The 26,036-nt window shown below is 38.1% G+C and overlaps 1 protein-coding gene and 1 long non-coding RNA gene across 3 annotated transcripts in view; both read right to left on the bottom strand.

The window, feature by feature from the left end:
• The window catches only part of VPS8 (VPS8 subunit of CORVET complex), a 247,869-nt gene that overhangs the window by 88,737 nt on the left and 133,096 nt on the right, over positions 1–26,036 (bottom strand). For both annotated transcript variants that reach the window (XM_047732015.1, XM_047732018.1), the window contains 3 exons: positions 25,579–25,677; positions 10,592–10,681; positions 7,147–7,193 (listed from right to left, as the gene is read on the bottom strand). In XM_047732015.1, coding sequence (XP_047587971.1) covers positions 7,147–7,193; positions 10,592–10,681; positions 25,579–25,677 — 236 coding nt within the window. The remainder of the gene's footprint in view (positions 1–7,146; positions 7,194–10,591; positions 10,682–25,578; positions 25,678–26,036) is intronic.
• Positions 17,645–19,364, bottom strand: LOC125101684 (uncharacterized). Its single transcript, XR_007127895.1, has 3 exons — positions 19,218–19,364; positions 18,964–18,965; positions 17,645–17,656 (listed from the first exon to the last, which is right to left on the bottom strand). It is a non-coding gene; the product is annotated as an uncharacterized LOC125101684 (long non-coding RNA).

Genomic DNA, 26,036 nt, shown 5'->3' with positions numbered 1-26,036 from the left:
AGCCAATGGACATTTGGGCTCTTTCCATAATTTGGCTATTACCTCTTTGGTTAGGTTTACTCCTAGATATCTTATGGGTTTTGGTACAACTGTAAATGGGATCGATTCCTTGATTTTTCCTTCTGCTGCTTCATTATTGATATACAGAGGTCAAGAGATTTCTGTTGATTTTATATCCTTCAACTTTGTTGAATTCATGTATCAGTTCTAGCACATCTTTTGGTGGAGTCTTTCAGGCTTTCTACACAGAATATCATGTCCTCTTCTGAGAAGAGTGAAAGTTTGACTTCTTCCTTGTTGACTTGCATGCCTTTTATTTCTTTTTGTTGTCTGATTATGGAGGCTAGGACTTACAGTACTATGTTGAACAACAGTGGAAAGAGCGAACATCCCTGCCATGTTCCTGACCATAGGGGAAAAGCTCTCTGTTTTTTCCCACTGAGGATGATATTAGCTGTGGATCTTTCATATATGGCCTTTACTCCCCCATCTTCTTTTTAAAATAGCTTTTTACTATGTAAATGTTAATATGGGTAATTTAATATTAACTACTTTTTCTTTCACACTATTTCCTTAAAAAATATTTTCCAAAACTGAATCACTGGATCAAAGCACATGTGTAACTTGAGAGCTCTTAATAACATATATAAATTAAATATATATATATATATATACACACACAATACATATATTAAATTGCTCTTTAGAAAACAAAGTGGTCTAATGGAGAAACACACAGGCAAAGAGAGGAATGACAACATGTAGTGCCTCCTCTGAATAAACAGGCCAGTACTGCCGAGGAATACGGGGGCAAAGAGAAATGGGAACAAGGAAGAAAATGAATCTGGACAGATATGCCTGAATCACATCAAATAGGGCCATGAGGAGTTTGTATTTTGCCTCGGATAAGGGAAGGGAAAGAACTTTGAGAAGGAGAACTTTGCCTGTTTAAAAATGGAAGGAGAATCAAGAAGGTGGTTAGGAGGCCAGCAGGAGGGATCAGGAGAGAGATACTGTGCAGCTAAACTAGGGCAGTGGGGGAGAGAACAGAGAAGCCCATACAGACAGGAGGCCCCCAAGAGGCTGACGTCATGACTGGTTCTGTGTGGTGTGGCCGAGAAGGTGGAGTGGAATGGGTAAAGCAAAGTGAAGAATCCATCATCACTCTCAGAATTTTATTTAAAAGACTTAAAGGTAATTGCCTGCTAACTTATCTATTTCCTCCATTAGAGTGTAAATTCCCTTAAGGCAGGGCCCCATCTTATTCACTATTTCATCTTCCATGCCTGTCAGAGTGCTTAGCATGCTGTAGTTACTCAGTAAATTGTTAAATGAAATAAATGGGCAGATAATGCCATTTGCTAGGAGAGATAATAAAAAAAGCAGCAGGTTTGGATTGAGAAAAGTAAGTACAATTTTGAGCCATTTCAACTTCTAGCACAGTACTTAGCAGACAGCAATTTCATTATAAAGAAGTCTTGAATAAAGGAATAAAAAATAAACACATGTACACTCTTTTCTTTCTTGCTTGCTCACTATAATCCATCCATCCACCTGCAAGGCCTGGAGATTAGGAAATGATATGTTATGATTTAAAAGACTGAACCTGAGCTGCTGGCAAAGTACTAACCAAAGACACTGAAGGGTTCAGAACAAGTCTCCTCAAAATGGGTTTCTTTGGCATATGGACTATTTTGAGCTAAAGGCAATCTAGGCCCTGTGAGCTAAAGAGAAATTCTGCCCCTCCATTACCTACCTAAAAGAATCTAAATTGGGAGCCTTTCCCAGAGTAAGAGATATTATCAGAGATAAATTTTATCTGAGTGACCCATCTGTATGGCAGGGCAAACACCTAAATACTAAACATTTGCTCTTCTTCTTGCCCTGTGAATTGCCCCCCTCCCGTCGGAAGCCCCAGGTCCTTATATCCCATTCCTTAGCCCATACTGGCAATATATACTTCATTTTACCTTTCTGTCTTTGATACTCTCATGTATGTGTAGTTTTCATACATATTGAAATAAAATTTTTCTATTAATCTGATTCACATCAATTTGATTCTTAGTCCAACCAGAAGAACCTCTGAAGTGTAGAACAAAATTTGTCCTAACAATATGATATCTCGTGGTAAACCTGGACAAGCTGATAAGAAGTTACTCAAGTAGAAATGAATTTTCCTATGTCAAAGTTCATGAACATAATATTCTAATTTCTCCTAACAATATGGTATCTGATGCTAAGCGTGGATGAGCTGATAGGAAATCGTTCGAGTAGAAATGAATTTTCCTATGTCAAAGTTCATGAACATAATATTCTAATTTTTTAAAAGATTTATTTATTTTAGAGAGAGTGTGTGCTTGTCCGCATGCTGCGTGGGGGGTGCAGGGGCTATGGGGGGTGGGCAAGAACCTCAAGTAGACTCCCTGCTGAGCAGGGGTTCCCCATGCAGTGGCTCCATCTCATATGGGCTGAAATCAAGAGTTGGATGCTTAATCTGCTGAGCCATCCAGGTGCCCCTATAACATTCTAATTTTTTATTTTAATTTTGAAATATGTTATTTCAACAATGAATGTTAATATGTTAAAATATCCTTTCAAAATTACCCACAGAAACACAGGTTCAACTTAAATCCAATATATAACCTTTTCCATAATCTATGTTACTCATTTTCTTAGTAATGCTCAATTTTTACTTTATTTTGATTAAAGATTAGAAATACAATGTGACTTCTATGTGGTTTTTTTTTCCCCTACAAGAAAACCATACCACATATTTCAGAGGCTTCCAGGACATGGTTGACAAAAGCTAAATCAACATTACCAAGAGAAGTGTACTGAAGAAAATACTGTGAATATAAATATACTCGCACATTCTCTTTATTCCTTATGCAGCTCATAGCCCCACAAAAATCATCAATGTCCTTTTGTATTATCCTTCAAGCATCCCCACTGCACAAAAGGCCTACATCTGGATGTAAATACATCAGGAGAACTCCCAGGAGAATGTTTGGCCTGGCAGGAGAGCACACAGGGAGGGGGGTGGGGTCAGCTTTGTGGAGCAGCTGTCCCAAAGAAGGGAAATGGAAGAGAATGCAAATCCGTTCTCTCCCAAGCTGTTGGCCTCAATTCAGGCAAGTAATTTGCTTCTTAGGATTAACTCGCCCACCAAAAACTATCTAATCTTTCTATGTACAGATGCCACCAATATCTCTGTAGGTCAATTAATTCTACTGAGGACATCATATACTTAGTAAAGATAACATAGAGAAATTGAATAAAGACAACAGAAAAATATACATAAGAACTCAGATAGATGATTTGTCCCTTTAAAAATGCTATAGACAAAATAAAAGGCTTTTTAAATTTTTATTTATTTATTTATTTTTAAAAATAAAGGGCAAAATAAAATAACTCAACGAGTATTTGTAAATGTTAAATTGAAGACACACACACACGGGACCCTATCAACTCGGGTTTTGTGGGCAAAAGTAAAAAAAAAGAAAAAAAGGCAATATTCTGACACGACATACATATACAAACAGTCTCTATCTGAAAATGACTCTTCTCTTTAATTTTCCTATCTTGCCAAAATGCTGCTAAAAGAGCTTCTTGAGTGGTGGGGAGAGAACCCAGTTGTTTAAAAAAATATATATATCTATTGCTTAAGGACAGAAAGGGAAGAATCAAAGGCAAGAACAGCCTCCACTATCTGCCGGTGAAAACCGCCAGGCAGGCAATTTCCAGTCTATGTATTCCTGCCTTCTTTTTCCTCTTAGTATCTTTTCCATACTCTCTTGTTTCCCGGAACCTGACAAGACTCTAATGCCTTTTTCAGATTATTCAAAAAGCATATTTATTTTGAAAAGCTAAAATGTGGTGGAAAATCAGTCATTCCGAGTAGTAATTGTATTGATATTTATATAACCTAATATTGGTATTTTTTTATTTATAAAAAGTAAGATTTGGTCGATATTACCTTCTATATTTTATTACACGAGAGAAAAGACCAAACACAAAGCTGAACTTCCTCTGTCCTTCTAGCTTGAGTCTCTCCACGTAGGACAGTTGGGGAAAAAGGACCTGATCAAATAAATGATTCTAAGGGAAGAGGTGCCACGTCCTAGTGAGGGGGGAACAAAGGCTAAAGGAAATGTAGAAGAAATTAAACTTCCTTATAACTGCAGCCCACTGACAGATACTTGAGGTGGGCAGAACACAACATTCTTCCAGGAACTCCCAATCTTTTTTTTTTTTTTTTTTAAAGATTTTATTTATTTATTTGACAGAGAGAAATCACAAGTAGGCAGAGAGGCAGGCAGAGAGAGGGGGAAGCAGGCTCCCCGCTGAGCAGAGAGCCCGATGCGGGGCTCGATCCCAGGACCCTGAGATCATGACCTGAGCCGAAGGCAGAGGCCCAACCCACTGAGCCACCCAGGCGCCCCAGGAACTCCCAATCTTAAGGTTAATGTCTTGCTAGAGGGAAAAACAACCTTAGCTTGACAATAGCTAGGCTGCCAGTGTCCCAAGAGTCTTCTTTAGCATATGAAAATCCTTTTGGAAACTTCCCCCAACTCCATAGTGTACAATCAGCTGCTCCTCACAATCTCAGGGTAGCCCTTTCTCTTCCAGGTCCTGTCCCATACTATAAAAACACATTTTTGTGCCGAAGAAGTCCCAAGAATGAATTCTTGAGGCTCCGAACCCCAACATTTCCACATCACTAGGAGAATGGACATGGCACAAGAGAGGAACAGAAGGAACTGTGCCATGGGAAAGGGGGTGCACAGGATCTGAAGAAAGGGCTGGAGCTGGAGTTGGCTCCTTCCTCTGCCTGCCTAGAACCTCTACCCTTCCTTCACATCTCTGTCCCCATCTCGCCCCGTCTTTTCCCCACCAGCCCCCAACTGATCTAAGATGTTTCTACCCGTTCATTATAGAAGTTCATTATAGAAGTAGATGTTGGCCCAGAATGGCTCTGAGGGAGAGCCAAATGATGAACAGAAATAAAAATAAAGGTATCTAGCCTCGTTTGATATTCTGAGAACAGGGAACTAAAACACTGGTAATTTGGATGATGTGGGAAACAGAGGCAGGAGAAAATTTACTAAATTTCCTTACCCACTGACAAGCCCTTAAAACAGGCTGAGTGACATTCCTCTAGGGACTCAACCGTCTCCACCTTAACACTTTGCTAAGGGAAAAGGGCAAAGGGCAATCATAGCCTGACTGACCTCCTACCCCCAACCAGGATCCTGTAAGTCTATTTTAACCATTCCTTTGGAAACTTCCTTTATCTCTAGACCCTCCAAGATAGTGTTGACAATCATTCCTAAGCACATGGCCCACTGATATACAGCTAAAGGGTCTCACACAAAGGTTTTATTACTGGTAATAAATAACCTTTTTTCCAACAATAGCTAGCCCCTCAAGGTCCTGGAAACCTTGCTTCCAAAATTCCTCAGAGACTTACACCATCCCTAACCTCCTACCCAAATTGCAAGCATATAATGGACCACTCCTCACAGCCCTGCTCTTTCTGCCCACGGGTCCTGTCCCCATGCTTTAATAAACCACCATTTTGTACCAAAGATGTCTCAAGAATTCTTTCTTGGTCATCGGCTCCAGACCTCACCCGACCGAACCTTATTTATATTCTAAGACTTCATCATGAACACGTCTTGAACAGGGGTGCGGGGAATATAGTCAGACTGCCTTTCTAAACATCTGCAAATGCACATGTGGATTCAATGCAGCCCAGTCTGCTCTAGATTCAAATGATGGAAATTTCAAAAATTATTACAATCAACAAAACTACTGGCATTTTGGTATATAAAAATAGCACCGAATACCAGAATAACCCAAACTGAGATTATCACTAAAGTAACTAAATGACTGTTTTCAATGGCTGGTGTACATTCTAACACAACATGAAAGTTTGGATGTCTGACGCAAAAGCTCTGTCACTGCCACTGGTGCTTAACTCCGAGTGTACATCAAAAATATTCCAGCCCACAATGATTCTGTGGGTTTGGGCCCAGATGTCAGTATTTTTACAAGTTTCTAAGGTGATTCTGACACATACTTCCAGTTAAGACAGAGGGACTGTGTTAGAGGATGTTAAATATTATTCTACTCAACTCCCAAATAGTCCACTTAGTCACAGCAAAATGTTAAGATCTCACACACAGAGCTGCTTTGCTTACAAATCCATTACTAATCTCATCATCTCCCTGGGTTAGTTTTATTTGATGAGTACCACAGTAGCACTTAAAAAAAAAAAAATTTAAACTTCTCTCCTCACACCACCACAAGAAGTTATTTTAAACTAACACCTCAAATGAGGATATAAGAGGGAATCAATTGAGGGGTGAGCTGGGAACTAGCCGTTTACTTTGAAAGTAAAGCTATCAATCCACAGCGTGGAATAAGGAACAGGAAGGAGTGAAGTTAGGATAGAAAGGGGAAGCTAGATAGTCATCAGATTCTTCCTAAAACACATCTTCATGGCACAGATTCACTATTGTTTTTTATAATGATAACAACTCAACATGTATGCTCATGTTCAAATGCAAAGAAAAGCATTCCCTCACAGTATAATCTACTTTCATCATATATCTTACTATAATCTATGAAACAACTATAATCTATGAAACTATTACTCAAACTAACACTAAAAATCAAAAGTTGATTATACTATTTGGATATAGTGGGCCAGTTTCTTTTTTTCTCTTTTTGGAGAGTGGAGGGGCAGAGAGAGAATCTTAAGCAAGCTCCATGACCCTGAGGTCATGACCTGAGCCGAAAATCAAGAGTTGGACACTAAACCTACTGAGCCACCCAGGCGCCCCACAATGGGCGAGTGCTCTTTTTTTTTTTTTTAATATATATATTTTTTAATGTGACAGAGAGAGAGCACAAGTAGGCAGAGAGGCAGGCAGAGAGAAGTGGGGGGAAGCAGGCTCCCCACTGAGCAGAGAGCCCGATGCGGGGCTTGATCCCAGGACCCTGAGATCATGACCTGAGCCGACGGCAGAGGCTTAATCCACTGAGCCACCCAGGCACCCTGGACCAGTAGTCTTAACCTCAATTTATTTCCTTTGATTTTTTCATCTGTGTATAATGAGAAACTTAAATTTATTAACATACCTTGGGTCAAGAAGACTCCTCAGAAATTTGAAAAGCAAAACCTGGTTCTGAATAGAAAAACAATAAAAAATACAAATAAACATTAAAAAAACAAATTCTTCACACTATGCCAAACTAGAAAACCCCTTTATTTTATTTCTTTTTAAAGATTTATTTATTTATTTGACAGACAGAGATCACAAGTAGGCAGAGAGTCAGGCAGAGAGAGAGGAAGAAGCAGGCTCCCCATTGAGCAGAAAGCCTGACACAGGATTCGACCCCAGGACCCTGGGATCATGACTTGAGCTGAAGGCAGAGGCTTTAACCCACTGAGCCACACAGGCGCCCCTAGAAAACCCCTTTAAAGTACACAAATTTCCATTAAGTCTTCTGTACAGATCTAAGAAATTCTAAAGAGTCATTTGGAGGTCATTTCCTCCCAGTAATTCACATCACTGTCACACATCCTATTTTGAGTGCACAAGAAATAAGTGCATTGTTAACTGCCCCTCCCTCAATGGCCCTCTACTAAGATACCACCCCTTAGTGGTTCTCAGCACAAGGACCCTGGGAACGGCAGGTGCTCTTAACAGTTGTGATGACAATGTGTTCTGGCTACACACAGGGCTTCACGCTGCCTCACCTGGTCCTCTTCTAGCCTATTGGGAGATCATCTAAGTAGGGGGGGAGTTTGAAGCCCAAACAGCAAGCAGCACCAAAAAAATTCATTAACTCCCCAATGTAATCAACTACAGAAGAGACAACACACTGCAACATGTTAGCAGGTAATATGCCATAAAATCTGGGTTCTGTTTCTTCCACTTATTTGCTCTGTGACTTGGTATAAACCACTGCCTCTCTTAGCAATTCAGTTTACTTATGTGAAAAAGAGAACAGCAATATCTTCTCTGCCTTCTGCACAGGGTAGAGGTGAGAATTAAATGAGATACACTTTAAAATACTCCATGAATATAAATAATGTTTTTAAGTTCTTAAGAAAGCTAAGCAAAATTTATTGCTTACGTTTTCTTTTTTCTTTATTTTTGGGTACATTCAAACTTTACCTGTACAAAGCATGGAACTCAAAACGGAAAGGATTAATGTAATTTAGAAGGTGACATTTAGAATATATTTATCAGTCTTTGATTTTCTATATTTTCCCTGGGCTATCATTTTGTTTTATTTAATATGATCTTCCTTCTGGTTATAACTTAATATTCTGGCTTTTGTTTTCATTTTAAGAATTCTCAGAACGACTGGTCAGAAGCATATTTCTTGCCACCAAGAAAGGTACGTTATAAAATTTGTGTGGGATTCTCTCATATTCAGTAAATCTCTGCAATAAATAAACACTTCATTTACTTAAAAGAAATGTGTATGACTCTACAACCACTCCACAAAAAGCTAGCTTTAAAAAAAAAAATCCATGATACTTCAGCTTTTTTATATTTGTCTGATGAGTGACATTATATTCATTTACTTGTCTTCTCTGTCTCTAAGGATCTTGAGAGACTAAGGAAAATAGAAAATGCTGCACTGGTTAGGCTTACATTTTAAATGACAGTAACAGCACTAAAGATGAGGAGATTCATCAGAAACTGCTGACTTTTTTTAAAGAGGGGAGAGGCTCTGTGGCCTGAGAGTAGTTTTAGCAGAAATGCCCCCTGCCCTCATCATTAGAATGGACTGGTTGACTCTCCACATACTTCTTCAGTATCCTGAGCAATGCTCTATCTTCATTCAAGTCCAATTATTCTGCAACTGTCTTTTGGCTTATCCGTCTTCTTCCTGGAGCACAGGGATACATGTATATGTTTTTTATATCCTTGGCACGTAATAGTGTTTCTGATTCACAGCGGGGACGTAATATTTGAATCCATAGATGTGTCTTTATCTTGAGTTAAAGGACCTCATCAGGCTGGACAGCCAAGCCTGATGTCTGGGAGTCACTTTTAACCTCTCCCATCACCTACAACTTCGTTCGAAGCCCTATATGTTTTACTTCACAAACACATCCTGAACCCGTCCATATCACTGCCACTTAATCCCCATCCTCACCATCTTCTGCCAAGACCCTTCACCTTCTGACTGGCCTAGGTGGTCTCTGTTCTCCATATGCTTTCTTTGCAGGTCCACTCCCTACATGATAAAACTAATTTTCTATATAAAATGAATCTGATAATGCTCTTTTGCTGGAAAACTTTAATAATTCTCTAGCTTATCTAGAAGATACGGTATAATTTCTTAGCACCACACATAAGACAGTTCAGTATCAGAGTGCAAACTCTAGTTTCTAGGCCCTATACCTTTAACTCCTCCCTCATTCAGACCTTTTCTGGCTCACCTGAATGCTCACCCCACCACTGCCCCCGCATGTCAGGCTTCACAGACCTGGCCATTTTCTGGATATGCATGTTGTCTCATGCCTTCAAGTCTTTACATACACAGAATCCTCTATTTAGAAAGCTATTCTCAATTCTCTGACTGGAAAACTGATGCCTATCACTCAGGACCCAGCCCAGGCATGTCTGGGAGCTCTCGCCAGCCTCAGACAGTCACTCTCTCTCTCTCTCTCTCTCCTCTTGCTTCTACAACACTTTCTCCACGTGTCTGGTGTGGCACTTATAACCTTGCATGTTATGTAAGTGCTTCTTTCTTCCATAGGGAAAATTAAAGAAAAAGCTGCACTCTTACTTGCAAACCACAGCCTACCATCCTGTCGTACATGGTGAGGCCACAGTAAGCGTTTAAATTAATAGATTCCATATCTTTGTCTCTCATGCCAGGTGCCCTCCACTCACTGCCTTGGCTTTCCTCTTGCATAGTTATCCCCTCCTATAATTATGGGCACTTGAGGACTCTAGGTCATGCTTTATGTTGTTGTCATTGTCCTGTTCCCTACTCCTACACTTGTGGCCCCAACAACAGTGAGCAAAACACACTACCAGCACTGCAATGATAGTGACAAGTGGAATACTACATTCACTAAATCACACTTCAAATTGAGCATCTCAATATTCAACATTAATATAACTGTATTCTAGTTAAGATTTTCCAAGAAAAATTCTAAATAGTATTAACCCAATTTGAGGATGACAAAAGTCTGAATAAATAATAAATAACATCAACCTCAAAGAGAATAGAGCTGTAGTTTCTATAGCAGAAAACAAAAAAACAAAGGGGGGGGTGGAATCTTCTATGGATTACTAATTCTAGATTAAGTACAGGGCATAGTTCTAAAAATGTTTTGGTGATGTTACTATTTATTATGCATAAAGATGAACTCTTTCCAGATGCAGAGATCATCACACAACTGCTCCCAAATATATACACACATATACCATGTGTAGAAAATGCTTAAACGGCAACTATCTGTTGAGGAAATCACTACAAAGTTCTTAAGTGAATACACAATAATTGTCTCTCCACTAGATGCTTCTTCCCAATGTATTTTTGCAATATTTACCTGAAGTTTTTTAATGACTGTTTCAATCTGTTCAGAAAAGTGAATAGCAACCAGCTCTGCAGCTTTACAAGGCCTCAGGGATACAAGTTCCTAAAGTGAAAGGAAAAGATAAAACAATCTTTTATGTTAAGTTTAAATAGAATTTCCATAGATGTGAAGCATAATTACCTACTTTAGTATTTTCATGAGCTTCTACACTACACTTCAGAAGACCTCAATATAAGGTCCCAATTTAAAGGCACATTGCAAGTGAACAAAATTAGAAATATGCCAGGTAAAACACTAGATTTTGATATAAAAGGTAATTCATGCTTAGAAAATGAAAGCACTAAAACTCTGGATTTAAGCCTTGATATCTACAGGATAAACAGAAGGAACAAGAGCTTTCCCAAATTTCATGTCAGTGAATTTCACCCTTGAGCTTAAAGTAATAACTGAAGCAAAGAAAAAAAAAAGGGGGGATAGTTGCTATTTTTCCAGCTAAGAATATGAAAACTTTACTCCTGATGCCTGGTAGATCTTGAAACAAGGAGTGTCTTAAAACATTTTAAGGTTACAAGTCTTAAATGAGACAAAGAAATTGACAACTATTTATTAACCACTGTTAGTAAGATCTATTTCTATTAAATTTAAGACTTCCAACCTGCCCTCTCCTTGAACTTTCTTAGACATTACTGGATACTTATCTTCCTGAAACTCTCTTCTAACTTGGTTTCTGTGGCCTACTCTTCTACCCTTCCCACTGTATGTTAAAATCGCTAAAGTGCAAAGACCAACAACACATCAATGTGGCATATTCTCAATTAAAAATGAGACAAGTTATTGTGACTGCAACATACATGATATATCTAATATTTCTGTGTAGTACCTGTTTTTTAATAATAATGAGCAGACACAAGTAATTACAGTTTAGACTACCTTTATATAATACATATCAAAATAGATAAGGCGACCCTGCAATTGCACTGCTGGGTATTTACCCTAAAGATACAAACGTAGTGATCCGAAGGGGCACGTGCACCCGAATGTTTATAGCAGCAATGTCTACAATAGCCAAACTATGGAAAGAACCTAGATGTCCATCTACAGACGAATGGATAAAGAAGATGTGGTATATATACACAATGGAATACTATGCAGCCATCAAAAGAAATGAAATCTTGCCATTTGCGACGACGTGGATGGAACTAGAGGGTATCATGCTTAGCGAAATAAGTCAATCGGAGAAAGACAACTATCATATGATCTCCCTGATATGAGGGAGAGGAGATGCAACATGGGGGGTTGAGGGGGTAGGAGAAGAGTAAATGAAACAAGATGGAATTGGGAGGGAGACAAACCATAAGTGACTCTTAATCTCACAAAACAAACTGAGGGTTGATGGGGGGAGGGGGTTGGGAGAGGGGGTGGGGTTATGGATATTGGGGAGGGTATGTGCTATGGTGAGTGTTGTGAAGTGTGTAAACCTGGCGATTCGCAGACCTGTACCCCTGGGGATAAAAATATATGTTTATAAAGCTGTAAAAAAAAAAAAAAAAGAAAAAAGAAAGGATGAATACCCAAGTTTTGTAGCAACATGGACGGGACTGGAAGAGATTATGCTGAGTGAAATAAGTCAAGCAGAGAGAGTCAATTATCATATGGTTTCACTTATTTGTGGAGCATAACAAATAGCATGGAGGACAAGGGGAGATGGAGAGGAGAAGGGAGTTGAGGGAAATTGGAAGGGGAGGTGAACCATGAGAGATTATGGACTCTGAAAAACGATCTGAGAATTTTGAAGGGGTGGGGGGTGGGAGGTTGGGGGCACCAGGTGGTAGGTATTGTAGAGGGCACGGATTGCATGGAGCACTGGGTGTGGTGCAAAAATAATGAATACTGTTATGCTGAAAAAATAAAAAAATTTAAAAAAAAATAGATAAGGCACAACAAATGAACAACACAAATGAAAAACCGATCTGAAGGTATTAAAAAGAAATTATTATGAATTTTTATCAAGAACTTGAAAATTCAGACAAAATGGATAAAAGTTCCTAGAAAAAAATTGTTTAATAAACTGACTTAACAATTAGAAAAACCTGCATTGATTTTTAATCACTAAGGAAATGAATGAATACTCAAAAATCATTCCATATAGAAAACTCCAGGCCCAAAGAGCTTCACTGGTTAAGTTTTAGCAACCATTTAAGGAAGAAAAAATGCCAACATTAATTAACCTCTTACATAGAACAGGAAACCAAACCAAACCAAACCAAAACGTCAACTCATTTTATGAGACTAGCACAATTTTTGACACCTAAATTCTAGAGGACAAAAAAGGAGAACTATAGATAAGTCTTAATCATAAACATTGATACAAACATCCTAAATAAAAACAAAGTCCAACAATATTTGAAAAGGATACTATCAGGATCAAGTTACATTTATCCACAGAATTCAAGACTCGTTTCATACCAATAAGATTCACCATAACTATATACTAAGAAAGAAAAGGTAAAAAAACTCATTTATGAAAAAACTGTTAATATACCAGAAACAGAAGTCTTCCATAAAAATCCTTATAGTAAATGTACTTATGTTGGAAATAAAAATTTTTAAAAAACATTAACAATAGCACTGTTACGATAAAAATATAAAATTGTAACAGTTAATCTAATGAAGAATAGAGACCTATTTTCTCTATAGAGAAAGTTGTAAACCTTTATAGAAGCTCTTGAATAAAGGCTTATAACCACAAGGTCATAGACTGGAAGACTCAATATTGTAAAGATGTCAATTAAATTTAAAATAACAGAGATGTAGTGCAATCCGTGTCACTATCATAAGGATAAAATAATTTTTTTTTTTGTAGAACCTGACCAGCTAATAATAAAATATATTTAAAAGTACAGAAGGTTGACAGGCAGGGAGGATGGCAGAGTAAGAGCACCCTAAGCTTACCATTTCCCACCAATACAACTAGATAACACCTACACACCTACATTAGTGTAAATTACCCAGAAAATGACCTAAAGACTGGCAGAACAAACTCTCCACAGCTAAATATAGAGAAGAGACCCCAATAAAGCTGGTAGGAAAGGTAGAGACACACTAGGGAGCTAAATGGACTAACGGGACTGTCCACAGGAGGGATGGACACCTGAGGCACAGAGAGGGAAAACAGACTCTTGCATCAGGGAGCCTGCATGGGAAGATGAATCCCCATAACTTGGCTTTGAAAACCAGAGAGGCTGGATTTGTGAATTCTTATAATCAGTGGGATTTTAAACTTGGAACTTTGGGAAAATCAGCATTTTTTAGTGAGAGAGCGTGGAGGGTGAGAGGAGACTAAGTCTCCACCCTTAAAGAGACAGCACAATAAACAGTCCTGAGGAGATAGAAAAAACATAGCAGCACTAGTCTGAAAAATGCATCGGACATAGGGGAGGGAGATTTGTTTGCTAATCTCAGAGCATGTGCTAGAAGGGGCAGGGATCGTTGGGAGACCTCTCTAGGAACAAAGGAGCTGATGGGCACCATTTCCTTCCCTGGCACCACTCCCCCCAACCCAAGCATGAACACACAGCCACCTGCAGGAACCAGCAGAGCATCCATATTCTCTTACTTACATATACCACCACTGCACCCCAGCTCTCCTGTGGACATGCCTCCTCCAGCCAGGTCTCCATTCCAGGTACCCTCCCATAGCAGATCCACACAAACCTTGCTAACAGCATGCATCCTGCCCCAGGGTACTTCAAAGAATCTGACCCCTCCAATCCAGCCAGCCTGGATCCCCAGCAGCTGCAAGTTCTCTCTTGCCAGTGTAGACCTTGCTAGCATGGCACACCCCACTTCCATAGTCTCCTGCAGTTCAGTGCTACCACATCTCTGGCAAACATATGGTCTAACTCACCTTAAGACCAAGGCAGCCCCAGACGGACCCATTAACAATACCCGGACGAACTCTGACCACAAAGGGCAAAGAGCTATTGCAGATAACTGGACTGAGAGCAAAGGCAGCTCAACCACAACAGTAGGATACAGGCAACAGCCATAGAAGACCCACTAAAGCACCAGATTCTGATGAACAGGGGACATCACACTGCAGGCACTATATGACCTCTTCTTCATAAGGCCACGACTTTCAACAGCAGAAGACACAGCTGACTCTCCTAACACACAGAAGCAGACACAGAGAGTCCAACAAAAAGAAGAGACAAAGGAATATGTCCCAAGTGAAAAACAGGACAAAATCATGGCAAGAGAGCTAAATGAAAGAGATAATATGCCTAATAGAGAATTTAGGTTAGTGGTCATAAAGATACTCAGACTTGAGAAGAGAGTGGAGGATCTCAGTAAGACTCTTAACAGACAGAAAATATAAAAAAGAACCAAATGGAGATGAAGAACTCAGTTACTGAAATTAAAAATATATTACATGAAATAAATAGCAGACTAGAAGAAGCAGAAGAATGGACGAGTGACCAGGAAGACAGAGTAATAGAAAGCAATCAAGCTGAACAGCAGAGGGAGGGGGAAAAAAAAAAGGAAATAGACTTAAGGAATTCAGAGACACCATCAAGTAGAACATTCACATTATGGGGATTCCTGGAGGAGAAAAGAGAGGGAAAGGGTACAGATAATTTATTTGAAGAAATAATAGCCAAACACTTCCTGATTCTGAGTGCTGTGAAGGGTTAACCTGGCAATTCACAGACCTGTACCCCTGGGGCTAATAATACATTATATGTCAATAAAAAAAATTAAAACAAAAACAAAAACAAACAAACAAAAAAAACCTTCCTGATTCTAGAAAAGGAAACAGAAATCCAGACCCAGGAGGCACAGAGAACCCCCAACATAATCAACCTAAATAGGTCCTCACCAAAACACACAGTATTTAAAATGGCAAAAAGTACTGATAAAGAGAGAATTTTAAAAGCAGCAAGAGAAGACAGTTATGTATGAGGGAAACCACATAACGGTGTCACTGATTTTTCAGCAGAAACACTGAAGGTCAAAAGATAGTGGCAAAATATATTCAAAGACTAAAAGAAAAAAGAATCTTCAGTCAAGAAAACTCCATCTAGCAAGGCTACCCATTCAGAATAGGAAGACAGATAAAGAGTTTCCCAGACAAACAAAAGTTTACGGAATTCATCACCACTAAAACAGTCCCACAAGAAATGTTCTTTGAATGGAAAGAAAGACAATAAGTAAAAGTAAGAAAGCAGGAAACACAAAAGCATTAAAAATAAGTGTGTCTATGAAAATCAGTCAAGGCATTCACAAAATAAATGGATATCAAGTATGCCACCATATACCTAAAACCTAGAAGGGAAAGGAGTAAAAAATGGGTTCAAACTTAAGTGACCATCAACTTCATACATGCATAAGGTGTTATATATAATCCTAAGGTAACCACAAATCAAATCAGGAAAAAATATGTAAAAAATAAAGAACAAAGAATCCAATTATACCACTAAACAAAGCCAACAACAAACAATGAAAGAAGAGAGCATGAGAGAAAGGAACAGAAGAAAATTACAAAAGCAACCAAAAGATTAGTAACAAAATGGCAGTTAAGTACAGACCTATCAATAATTACTTTGAATGCAAAGGGACTAAATGCCCCAATCAAAAGATACAGGGTGACAGAATGGATAAAAAAACAAGACCCATCTACATGAGACTCATCTATAAGAGATTCATTTCAGACCTAAAGACATATGCAGATCAAAAGTGAAGGGATGAAAAAGCATTTACCATGCAAATGGAAGTGAAAAGAAAGCCAGGGTAACAAAACTTATATTGGACAACTAGAATTTAAAACAAAGAGTGTAAAGACAGAGAAATAAAAGACACTATATAATTATAAAGGGAACAATCCAACAAGAAGATGTAACAACTGTAAATATTTATAAACCCAACATGGAAGCACCCAAATACATAAAGCAGTTAATAACAAACAAAAAGGAAGTCATTGATAATAATACAGTAATTGGGTACTTTAACACCTCCCTTACATGAATGTACAGGATCATCCAAACAGAAAGTCAACAAGGAAATAGTGGCTTTGAATGAAACACTGTACCAGATGGAAATCCACAGATCCATCCAGATATATTCAAAACATTCTATCCTAAGACAGCAGAAAACACACTTTTTTTTTCAAGTGCACATGGAACATTCTTCAAAACAGATCACAAGTCAGGCCATAACAAGTCCAGACAAAATGAGAAAGACTGAATTCATACCATGCACCTTTTCTAACCACAATGATATAAAACTAGAAGTCAACCAAAAGAAAGAGTCTGGAATGACCACAAATACATGGAGGTTAAGTAACATGCTACTAAACAATGAATGGGTCAACCAAGAAATCAAAGAAAAAATAAAAAAATAAATGCTAACGGGGTGCCTGGGTGGCTCAGTCGGTTAAGTGTCTGCTTTTGGCTGGGGTCATGGTCCCGGAGTCCTGGGATTGAGCCCCATGTCAGGCTCCCACTTAGTGGGGAGTCTATTTCTCTCTCTCTCTGCCCTACCCTTGGCACATGCTCTCTCCCTCACGCTCTCTCAAATAAGTAAAATCTTTAAAAAATAAAAAATAAAGGAAACAAATGAAAATGAAAATACAATGGTCCAAAATCTTCAGAATACAGCAAAAGTGCTCTAAAAGGGAAGTTTATAGCAATACAGGACTACCTCAAGAAGTAAGAAAAATCTCAAATAAACAACCTAACCTTATACCTAAAGGAGTTAGAGAAAACAAACAAACAAACAAACAAAAAAAAAAACAAAAAACAAAACAAAACCCAAAACAGTAGAAGGAAGGACATCAAGATCAGAGCAGAAATAAATTATATAGAAACTGAAAAAACAGAACAGAGCAATGAAACCATGAGCTGGTTCTTTGAAACAAATCAACAAAATTGATAAACCTTAAGCTAAACTCATCAAAAAAATACAGGAGGCTCAAATAAACAAAATCAAAAATGAAAGAGGAGAAATAACAATGGACACCACAGAAATACGATTATAAAAGAATATTATGAAAAATTATATGACAACAAACTGGACAACCTAGAAAAAATGGATAAATTCCTAGAAACATATAACCTCCCCAAAATGAATCTGGAATAAATAGAGAATTTGAACAGACTGATAACCACCAAAGAAACTGAATCAGGAATCAAAAAACTCCCAGCAAACAAAAGTCCAGGACCAAATGGCCTCACAGGTGATTTCTACCAAAACTTTTTTTTAATTATTATTTTTTAAATTAACATATAATGTATTATTTGCCCCAGGGGTACAGGTCTGTGACTCATCAGGCTATCAAACATTTAAAGAAGAGTTAATACCTATTCTTCTCAAACAACTCCAAAAAATAGAAGAGGATATTCTATGAGGGTATGCCAGCATTCCCTGATACCAAGACCAGATACAGACCCTATGAAAAAGATAACTACAGGCAGATATCTCTGATAAACACAGATACAGAAGTTCTCAACAAAATATTAGCAAACTGAATGCACCAATACATTAAAAAAATCACTTATTATGATCAAATGGGATTTGTTTCTGGGATGCAAGAGTGGTTCACTATTCACAAATCAATCAATGTGATTCATTACAACAAGAGAAAGGATAAAACCATATGACCATTTCGATAGATGCAGAAAAAGCATTTGGTAAAGTACAACATCTGTTCATGATAAAAACCCTCAACAAAATAGGTGGAGAGGTAACATATCTCAACATAATAAAGGCCACATACGAAAGACCTGCAGATAACGTCATACTAAATGGTGAAAAAATGAGAGGTTTTCCCCTAAAATCAAGATGATGACAAGAATGTCTGCTCTCACAAGTTTTATTCAACACAGTACTACAAGTTCTAGCCATAGCAATTAGACAAGAAAAAGAAATAAAAGGGATCCAAAATGGTAATGAAAAAGTGGAACTTTCAGTATTTGCAGATGACGTGATACCATACACAGAAAACCCTAAAAACTACTAGAATTGATAAATGAATTCAGTAAGGTCACAGGTTACAAAATCAATACAGAGAAATCCACTGCATTTCTTTACAGTAATAATAAAGTGGCAGAATGAGAAATTAACAAAACAAGCTCATTTATAGCTGTACTCAAAATAATAAAATAGCTAGGAATAAATTTAACCAAAGAGGTAAAAGACCTGTACTCTGAAAATTTTAATACACTGATAAACTGAAGATGACAAAAACAAATGGAAAGATATTCCACAATGACAGACTGGAAGAACCAATACTGTTAAAATGTTCATACTACCCAAAGCAATCCATAGATTTAATGCAATCCCTACCAAAGTATCAACAGCATTTTTCACAGAACTATAATAAATACTCCTAAAATTTGTATGAAAGCACAAAAGACATGAAGAAGGACAAAACTGGAGGTATCACATATCCCAGATTTCAAGACATAATACAAAGCTGTGGTCATCAAAACAGTATGGTACTGGCATACAAACAAACAAACACAGAATAGCCTAGAAATAAACCCATGATTACATGGTCAGTTAACCTTAGACCAAGGAGGCAAGAATATACCATGGCAAAAAGATAGCCTCTTCAACAAATGGTGCTGGGAAAAGCAACATGCAAAAGAATAAAACTGGGCCACTTTCTTATACCATACACAAAAATAAACTCAAAATGGATTAAGGATCTAAATATGAGACCCGAAACCATAGAAATCCTAAAGAAGAGCCCAGGCAGTAATTTCTCTGACATCGGCTATAATAATATTTTCCTAGATATGTCTCCTGAGGCAGGGGAAATAAAAGCAAAAACAAGCTACTCGGAGTACATCAAAATAAAAAGTTTCTGTACAGAAAGGGAAACAATCAAAACTAAGAGACACCCTATGGAATGGGAGAAGATATCTGCAAATGACCTATCCAATAAAGGTTAGTATCAAAACTACATAAAGAATAAAATAACTCAACACTAAAAAACCCCAAGTAGTCCAATTAAAAATGGGCAGAAGATAGGAACAGACATTTCTACAAAGATGACACACAGATGGCAAAGAGACACATGAAAAGATGCTCAATATCACTTATCATCAGGAAAAGTAAATCTAAACTACAATGAGGTATCATCCCACACTTGTCAGAATGGCTAAAAACAAAAACAAAAAAACAACAACAAAAAAACCCCCACAAGAAACAAGTATGGGTGAGGATGTGAAGAAAAAGGAACCCTCGTGCACTATGGTTGGGAATGCAAACTAATGTGGAAAACAGTGTGTAAGTTCATCAAAAAATAAAAAATAGAGGTGCCTGGGTGGCTCAGGTCATGATCTCCAGGTTCTGGGATTGAGCCCTACACCAGGCTCTCCACTCACTGGCGAGTCTGCTTCTCCCTCACCGTCTTCCTCTGTGATTCCTCTCACTCTCGCTCTCTCTCTCAAATAAATAAAATCTTTAAAAAATACATTAAATTAAAAAAAAAAACAGAGCTACCATATGATCCAGTATTCCATTACTGGGTATTTACCCAAAGAATACGAAAATACTAATTTGAAAAGGTATATGCATCCCTATGCTTATGGCTGCATTATTTACAACAGTCAAGTTATGGAAGCAGCCCAAGTGTCCACTGACAGATGAATGGTGGTATATATGCTGACAGAAGATGTGGTATATATACACAATGGAATATTATTCGGTCACTTAAAAGAATGAAATCTTGTCATTTGCAACAACATGGATGGATGTATAAAGGTGAAATCAGTCAGTCAGAGAAGGATAAACACCATATGATTTCACTCATATGTTGAATTTAAGAAACAAAATAAACAAAGGAGAACCAAAACCAAACCAAACCAAACCAAACCAAAACACAGTCTTAACTATAGAGAATGGATGGTTACCCAAGGGGGTGGGGGTGGGAGGATGGGTAGAACAGATGAAGAGGATGACGTGTATACTTAGCACAACAAGCCCTGAGCAATGTACAGAATTGCTGAATCACTATACTGTACATATGAAAGTAGCACTGTATATTAACTATATGAGAAGTAAAATTTTAAAAATAAATAAAGTATAAAAGGTCAAGAATAGCCAATACTCTCTTAAAGGTGTCAAGAGTTATTATAAAACAAGAGTACTTAGTAGCGTGGCACTGATGCAGAGAGAGAGCAGTGAAGCAGAACAGAGGGCTGAAAGACAGATCAAACACATAGTTCCCTGACATGCTTATGCCAAAGTTAGCACTGCTGAGCAATGGGGAAAGGCAACTTTTTAAAATAACTGTTTCTGAGAAAACTGGACATCCATACTTTAAAAATTATTGGACACCACCATTCCACCAAGTGCAAAAACTGCTTTCAAGAGGACCTAAGATTCAAAAACAAAATAAACAAGTAAGCTGTTAGGCAACAATACAGGAGAATTTCTCCTTTAGAATAGAAGGAAAACATTAATGATCTGACCACCTTAAAAAAACGAACTTTTCTCAAAAGAACCAGAGGAAAAAGCCACAGAGTGGAAGACATCCACAACATGTATCACTGAAAAAAGACTAAGATTCAGGATACATGATGAAGTACCAATCAGTAAGTACAAGAGATATTCTAATAGAAAAATGGGCAAAAGACTTCAACAAGCACATCAAGAAAGGGAATTTAAATGGCCAATAAACAAGAAAAGACTATCAATCTCATTAGTAATTAAGCATACATAAATTTCAAACATAATAAAATATGATACACGCACTAGATTGGCAAAATTTTGAAGTCTAGCAAGGATACAGAGCTAATGGAGAATCTCATACAATGCAGGCACATGGTGAAGTTTAATGTATTTATCCCAATTAACTGGCAATTATATAGGCCTTAGGGCAGAGATCATCAAATGTTAGCAAGCGTCAAAGTCACCCGGAGGGCTACTGAACCATGCCGCTGGGCCCGCCTCCAGAGTTTCAGATTCACTGGGTCTGAGGCAAAGACTGAAACTGCCATTCTATCAAGTTCTCAGCTGATGCTACAATGCTAGACTGCCCTCAGGAAATGCTGTGCTTAAGGTACATGAATAAGAATGATCATGGATGGAACACCTGGGTGGCTCAGCTGGTTAAGCATCTGCCTTTGGCTTAGGTCATGATCCCAGGGCCCTGTGATCAAGTCCTGCGTTGGGCTCCCTGCTCAGCGGGGAGCCTGCCTGCCACTCCCTCTTCTTGCTCAGTCTAACAAATAAATAAAATCTTAAAAAAAAAAAAAATCATGCACTTCTTTTAATAGTCAAAAACTAGAAATAGAAATGTTCACTAACAGTAGAAATGAATAGATTTTAATATAATTGTAAAGTGGAATACTACACAAGAATTAAAATGAACCACAACTACTACAACAAAATGACAAACCTCAAAGAGTAGAACTTCACTTATGTAAAGTTCAGAAAAAGGCAAAACAAACATATGTCTTTTTAGAGATGTAGGCATGTGCAACAGCAGCAGTATATAGAAAGGCAGGAAATTATCAGAATAACCAGGATCCTGGGCACACTAGGGAAGGCAAGAGAATGTGATCAGAAAAGAATACACAAAAGGAATCTGGGGTATTAGAAATAACTCAATTTCTTGATCTGGGTCTGGGATGTTTGCTTTTTAAAACGTGTTATTAAACTGCACACTTGTTTTATGCACTTTGGGGGATGTTTTCTATATTTCAAAATGAAAAATATTTTAAAGATTTATTTATTTATTAGGGAGAGTGAGTGTGCACATGTATATGAGCGGGGTCACGGGGAGGAGGGAGGGAAAGAATCTCAAGCAGATTCCCTGTTGAGTGCAGAGCCCAACACAGGGGTCGATCTCCGAACCTGAGACCATGGTCTGAGCCAAAATCAGGAGTCAAATGCTCAACTGACTGAGCCACCCAGGTGCCTCAAAATGAAAAACATTTTTAAAAATCTAAAGAAACATGTTTTCTCTATATTGGAAAAACCACTGAAACTAGAGATTCTTTACCCAGAATCCACAGACCCAATCTAAGAATAGCTTTTAGGAGGTCTGTGGATCCCTGAGACTGTAAACAAAACTATATAGCTTGTGTACATGCACAGTATATGCACAATATATGGATCCAAATCTTTCATTAGATCCTCACAGGAGGTCTATAACCCCTCAAGAGTTAAGAACCACTAATCTATGCACTGTGTCTACTGTCAGAAAATTCTGAGGACCTTTCCCCCTACACAATGGTTGATTTTATTCACATTACTGCAGCCACAGAAGTTCTTCAACAAAAAGCCTATATATTTGTAATTGTGGCCTTAAGAAATATTAAAAAGTTCAAGGTGAAAATCTGTGCGGATGTGGGGAAAACAACCCGCAGAAGTAACTGTTGTGCAGTAAAAAAATACTTCTTGTTTCTCTAGTATGAGTTTTCTGCTGTATAATTTGTTTACTCATTGATTAATTCATCACGAGGCACAGCTTCATTTTCAGGTATCTGGAGCCCATGTGCTCAAACCACTGAGTAATGCAGATGAAGTGAAATGAAGAAGAAGCCATAATGCAACTATGAAGACAAAGGGAATGATGAAAGGAAAAAGAATACAAAATGATTAAAGAAAAAAAGATATAATGTATACAGAGAAAGGCTTTCTTGGATTCTTTCCACCAAGATGTATTCAATTTTTTGTTAGCAGGAATAGGGTAACATTAAGTAACATGTATGTTCTCAATCCTACAGATGAAAAAGCATAGCAATTACTTCAGACCACATACCTGGTGACTGACTGCCCCACCGTTCACACATGTTTCACGTAAGATGTTGTGCACATTTCCCATCTCTCTAAACTTTACAACCATCAGGAATCCGAACAAAGAATTCACATCACAAGCAATGTTTCCTCAAAGTTTCTGAGCTAATCCTTTCTTATCAATTTCCATATGTATAACAATTTTTTAAAGATACTGAATAATCAAAATGGATAAAAGACCTCAACGTGAGACAGGAATCCATCAGAATCCTAGAGGAGAACATAGGCAGTAACCTCTTCGATATCAGCTACAGCAACTTCTTTCAAGATATGTCTCCAAAGGCAAAGGAAACAAAAGTGAAAATGAACTTCTGGGACTTCATCAAGATCAAAAGCTTCTGCATAGCAAAGGAAACAGTCAACAAAACAAAGAGGCAACCCGCGGAATGGGAGAAGATATTTGCAAATGACAGTACAGACAAAAGGTTGATATCCAGGATCTCTAAAGAACTTCTCAAACTCAACACACACAAAACAGATAGTCATGTCAAAAAATGGGCAGAAGACATGAACAGACACTTCTCCAATGAAGACATACAAATGGCTATCAGACACATGAAAAAATGTTCATCATCACTAGCCATCAGGGAGATTCAAATTAAAACCACATTGAGATACCACCTTACACCAGTTAGAATGGCCAAAATTAGCAAGACAGGAAACAAAACGTGTGCTGGAGAGGATGTGGAGAAAGGGGAACCCTCTTACACTGTTGGTGGGAATGCAAGTTGGTGCAGCAACTTTGGAAAACAGTGTGGAGATTCCTCAAGAAATTAAAAATAGAGCTTCCCTATGACCCTGCAATTGCACTATGGGGTATTTACCCCAAAGACACTAATGTAGTGAAAAGAAGGGCCATCTGTACCCCAATGTTTTTAGCAGCAATGGCCATGGCCACCAAACTGTGGAAAGAACCAAGATGCCCTTCAACAGATGAGTGGATAAGGAAGATGTGGTCCATATACACTATGGAATATTATGCCTCCATCAGAAAGGATGAATACCCAACTTTTGTATCAACATGGACGGGACTGGAAGAGATTATGCTGAGTGAAATAAGTCAAGCAGAGAGAGTCCATTATCATATGGTTTCACTTATTTGTGGAGCATAAGAAATAACACAGAGGACATGGGGAGATGGAGAGGAGAAGGGAGTTGAGGGAAGCTGGAGGGGGAAATGAACCATGAAAGACTATGGACTCTGAAAAGCAATCTGAGGGTTTTAAAAGGGCAGGGGGGTGGGAGGTTGGGGGAGCCAGGTGGTGGGTATTATGGAGGGCATGAATTGCAGGGAACACTGGGTGCGGTGCACAAACAATGAATTCTGTTACACTGAAAAGAAATTAAAAAAAAAAAGAAAAGATACTGAATAATCACCTATCTTTCACTACAGCACTAAACCCATCACCAGAAGTTCCTCCACCAGCGGATCCTTGCTACAAGGAGAAAAACTGTAGATTTGTTATCTCCAAAGCAGTATTACTTCCGCATCTTTCATTATACTTTTTTTTTTAAAATTATCAGTGATCCATTAAACAGAATAGATTTTAAAAAACCGGCTAACTCTGTTGGTTTTTGAGATGCAGTGTACATGATGAATCTAAGGAAACTAACAGGAGGACCGATTCTGGGGCCCCTCCTAAGAATGCACTGTGATCACATGTTCATCACACATGCATTAGTCTCTCCATTTAGGTATTTAGAAGCTTGTTTTCTAAAAAGTTCTTGCTCCAAAGTCAATTCCTGTATTCTTGTAACAGCATGCATAAACAAAATGAGAATCGCCGCTCTGTTACATATGAGAGAGAAATACATTGGAGAGAACGATGCATTAGAGGACTGTTTGTAAAATTCCACTGGGTGACTGGGGGGATGGCTCCCTATCCCATTTCAGGGAGACCAATACTACTCTCAGAGTCATTCAAAGGTTCTAAAAACCCACAATATTCCAGCTTGTCAGTCGGCTGATTGAACTTGGGTTATTTTCAGAAGTCGTGATAGAATACATTGTATTATGACATGGACTTTATGAATATAAATACGAGGTGAAATAAATAATCTGAAAAAGATGTTAATCCTCAAGTCGATCAACTTAATATGACACTGGGCATTACTTAGTTAGCGTATACTTGATTTGGGACATATCCATACAAATGGAGAAGTTTCAAAAGTTTTAATTTAATCAGCACCTCTATATGATCCATTGCTTTCTGCCATACAGACTGCTTCTCCTCTGCACTGTGTCCAGGAATGGATAAGATATTGTGAATGTAGTTAAAGACTTCTTCCTGAAGAACACAAGACAATGCAACTTATTCATTCATTCACTCAAGCAATAGTCAATCACCATCCACTATCTGTAACAGTCTTGGTAAGTATCTACTATTTGGAGATGGTAAGCCACTTGTAGATAGTTAAATTGCTGGAAAACTGACATTAAAGAGAATGAATTTAATGTTTAGGGTAGAGTCTTGGAAGTTGTAAATCCACTCCAATTAATTTTGGTCTCAATTCGTTAACCAAATGAGGGAAAATCATATACTTTTATCTTTGGTAGAACCTATCTACATTCCTAATTTCATCTCACATCATGCCCTTCTCTATTATCCTTGTCCCTATCCTGCAATACTTTGCTGCTGGCTGTTTG

Source organism: Lutra lutra, chromosome 1 (genome assembly GCF_902655055.1).
Source record: "Lutra lutra chromosome 1, mLutLut1.2, whole genome shotgun sequence".
In the NCBI taxonomy this organism is placed as follows: Eukaryota; Metazoa; Chordata; class Mammalia; order Carnivora; family Mustelidae; genus Lutra; species Lutra lutra.
This window is presented reverse-complemented; position numbering and strand designations above follow the sequence as displayed.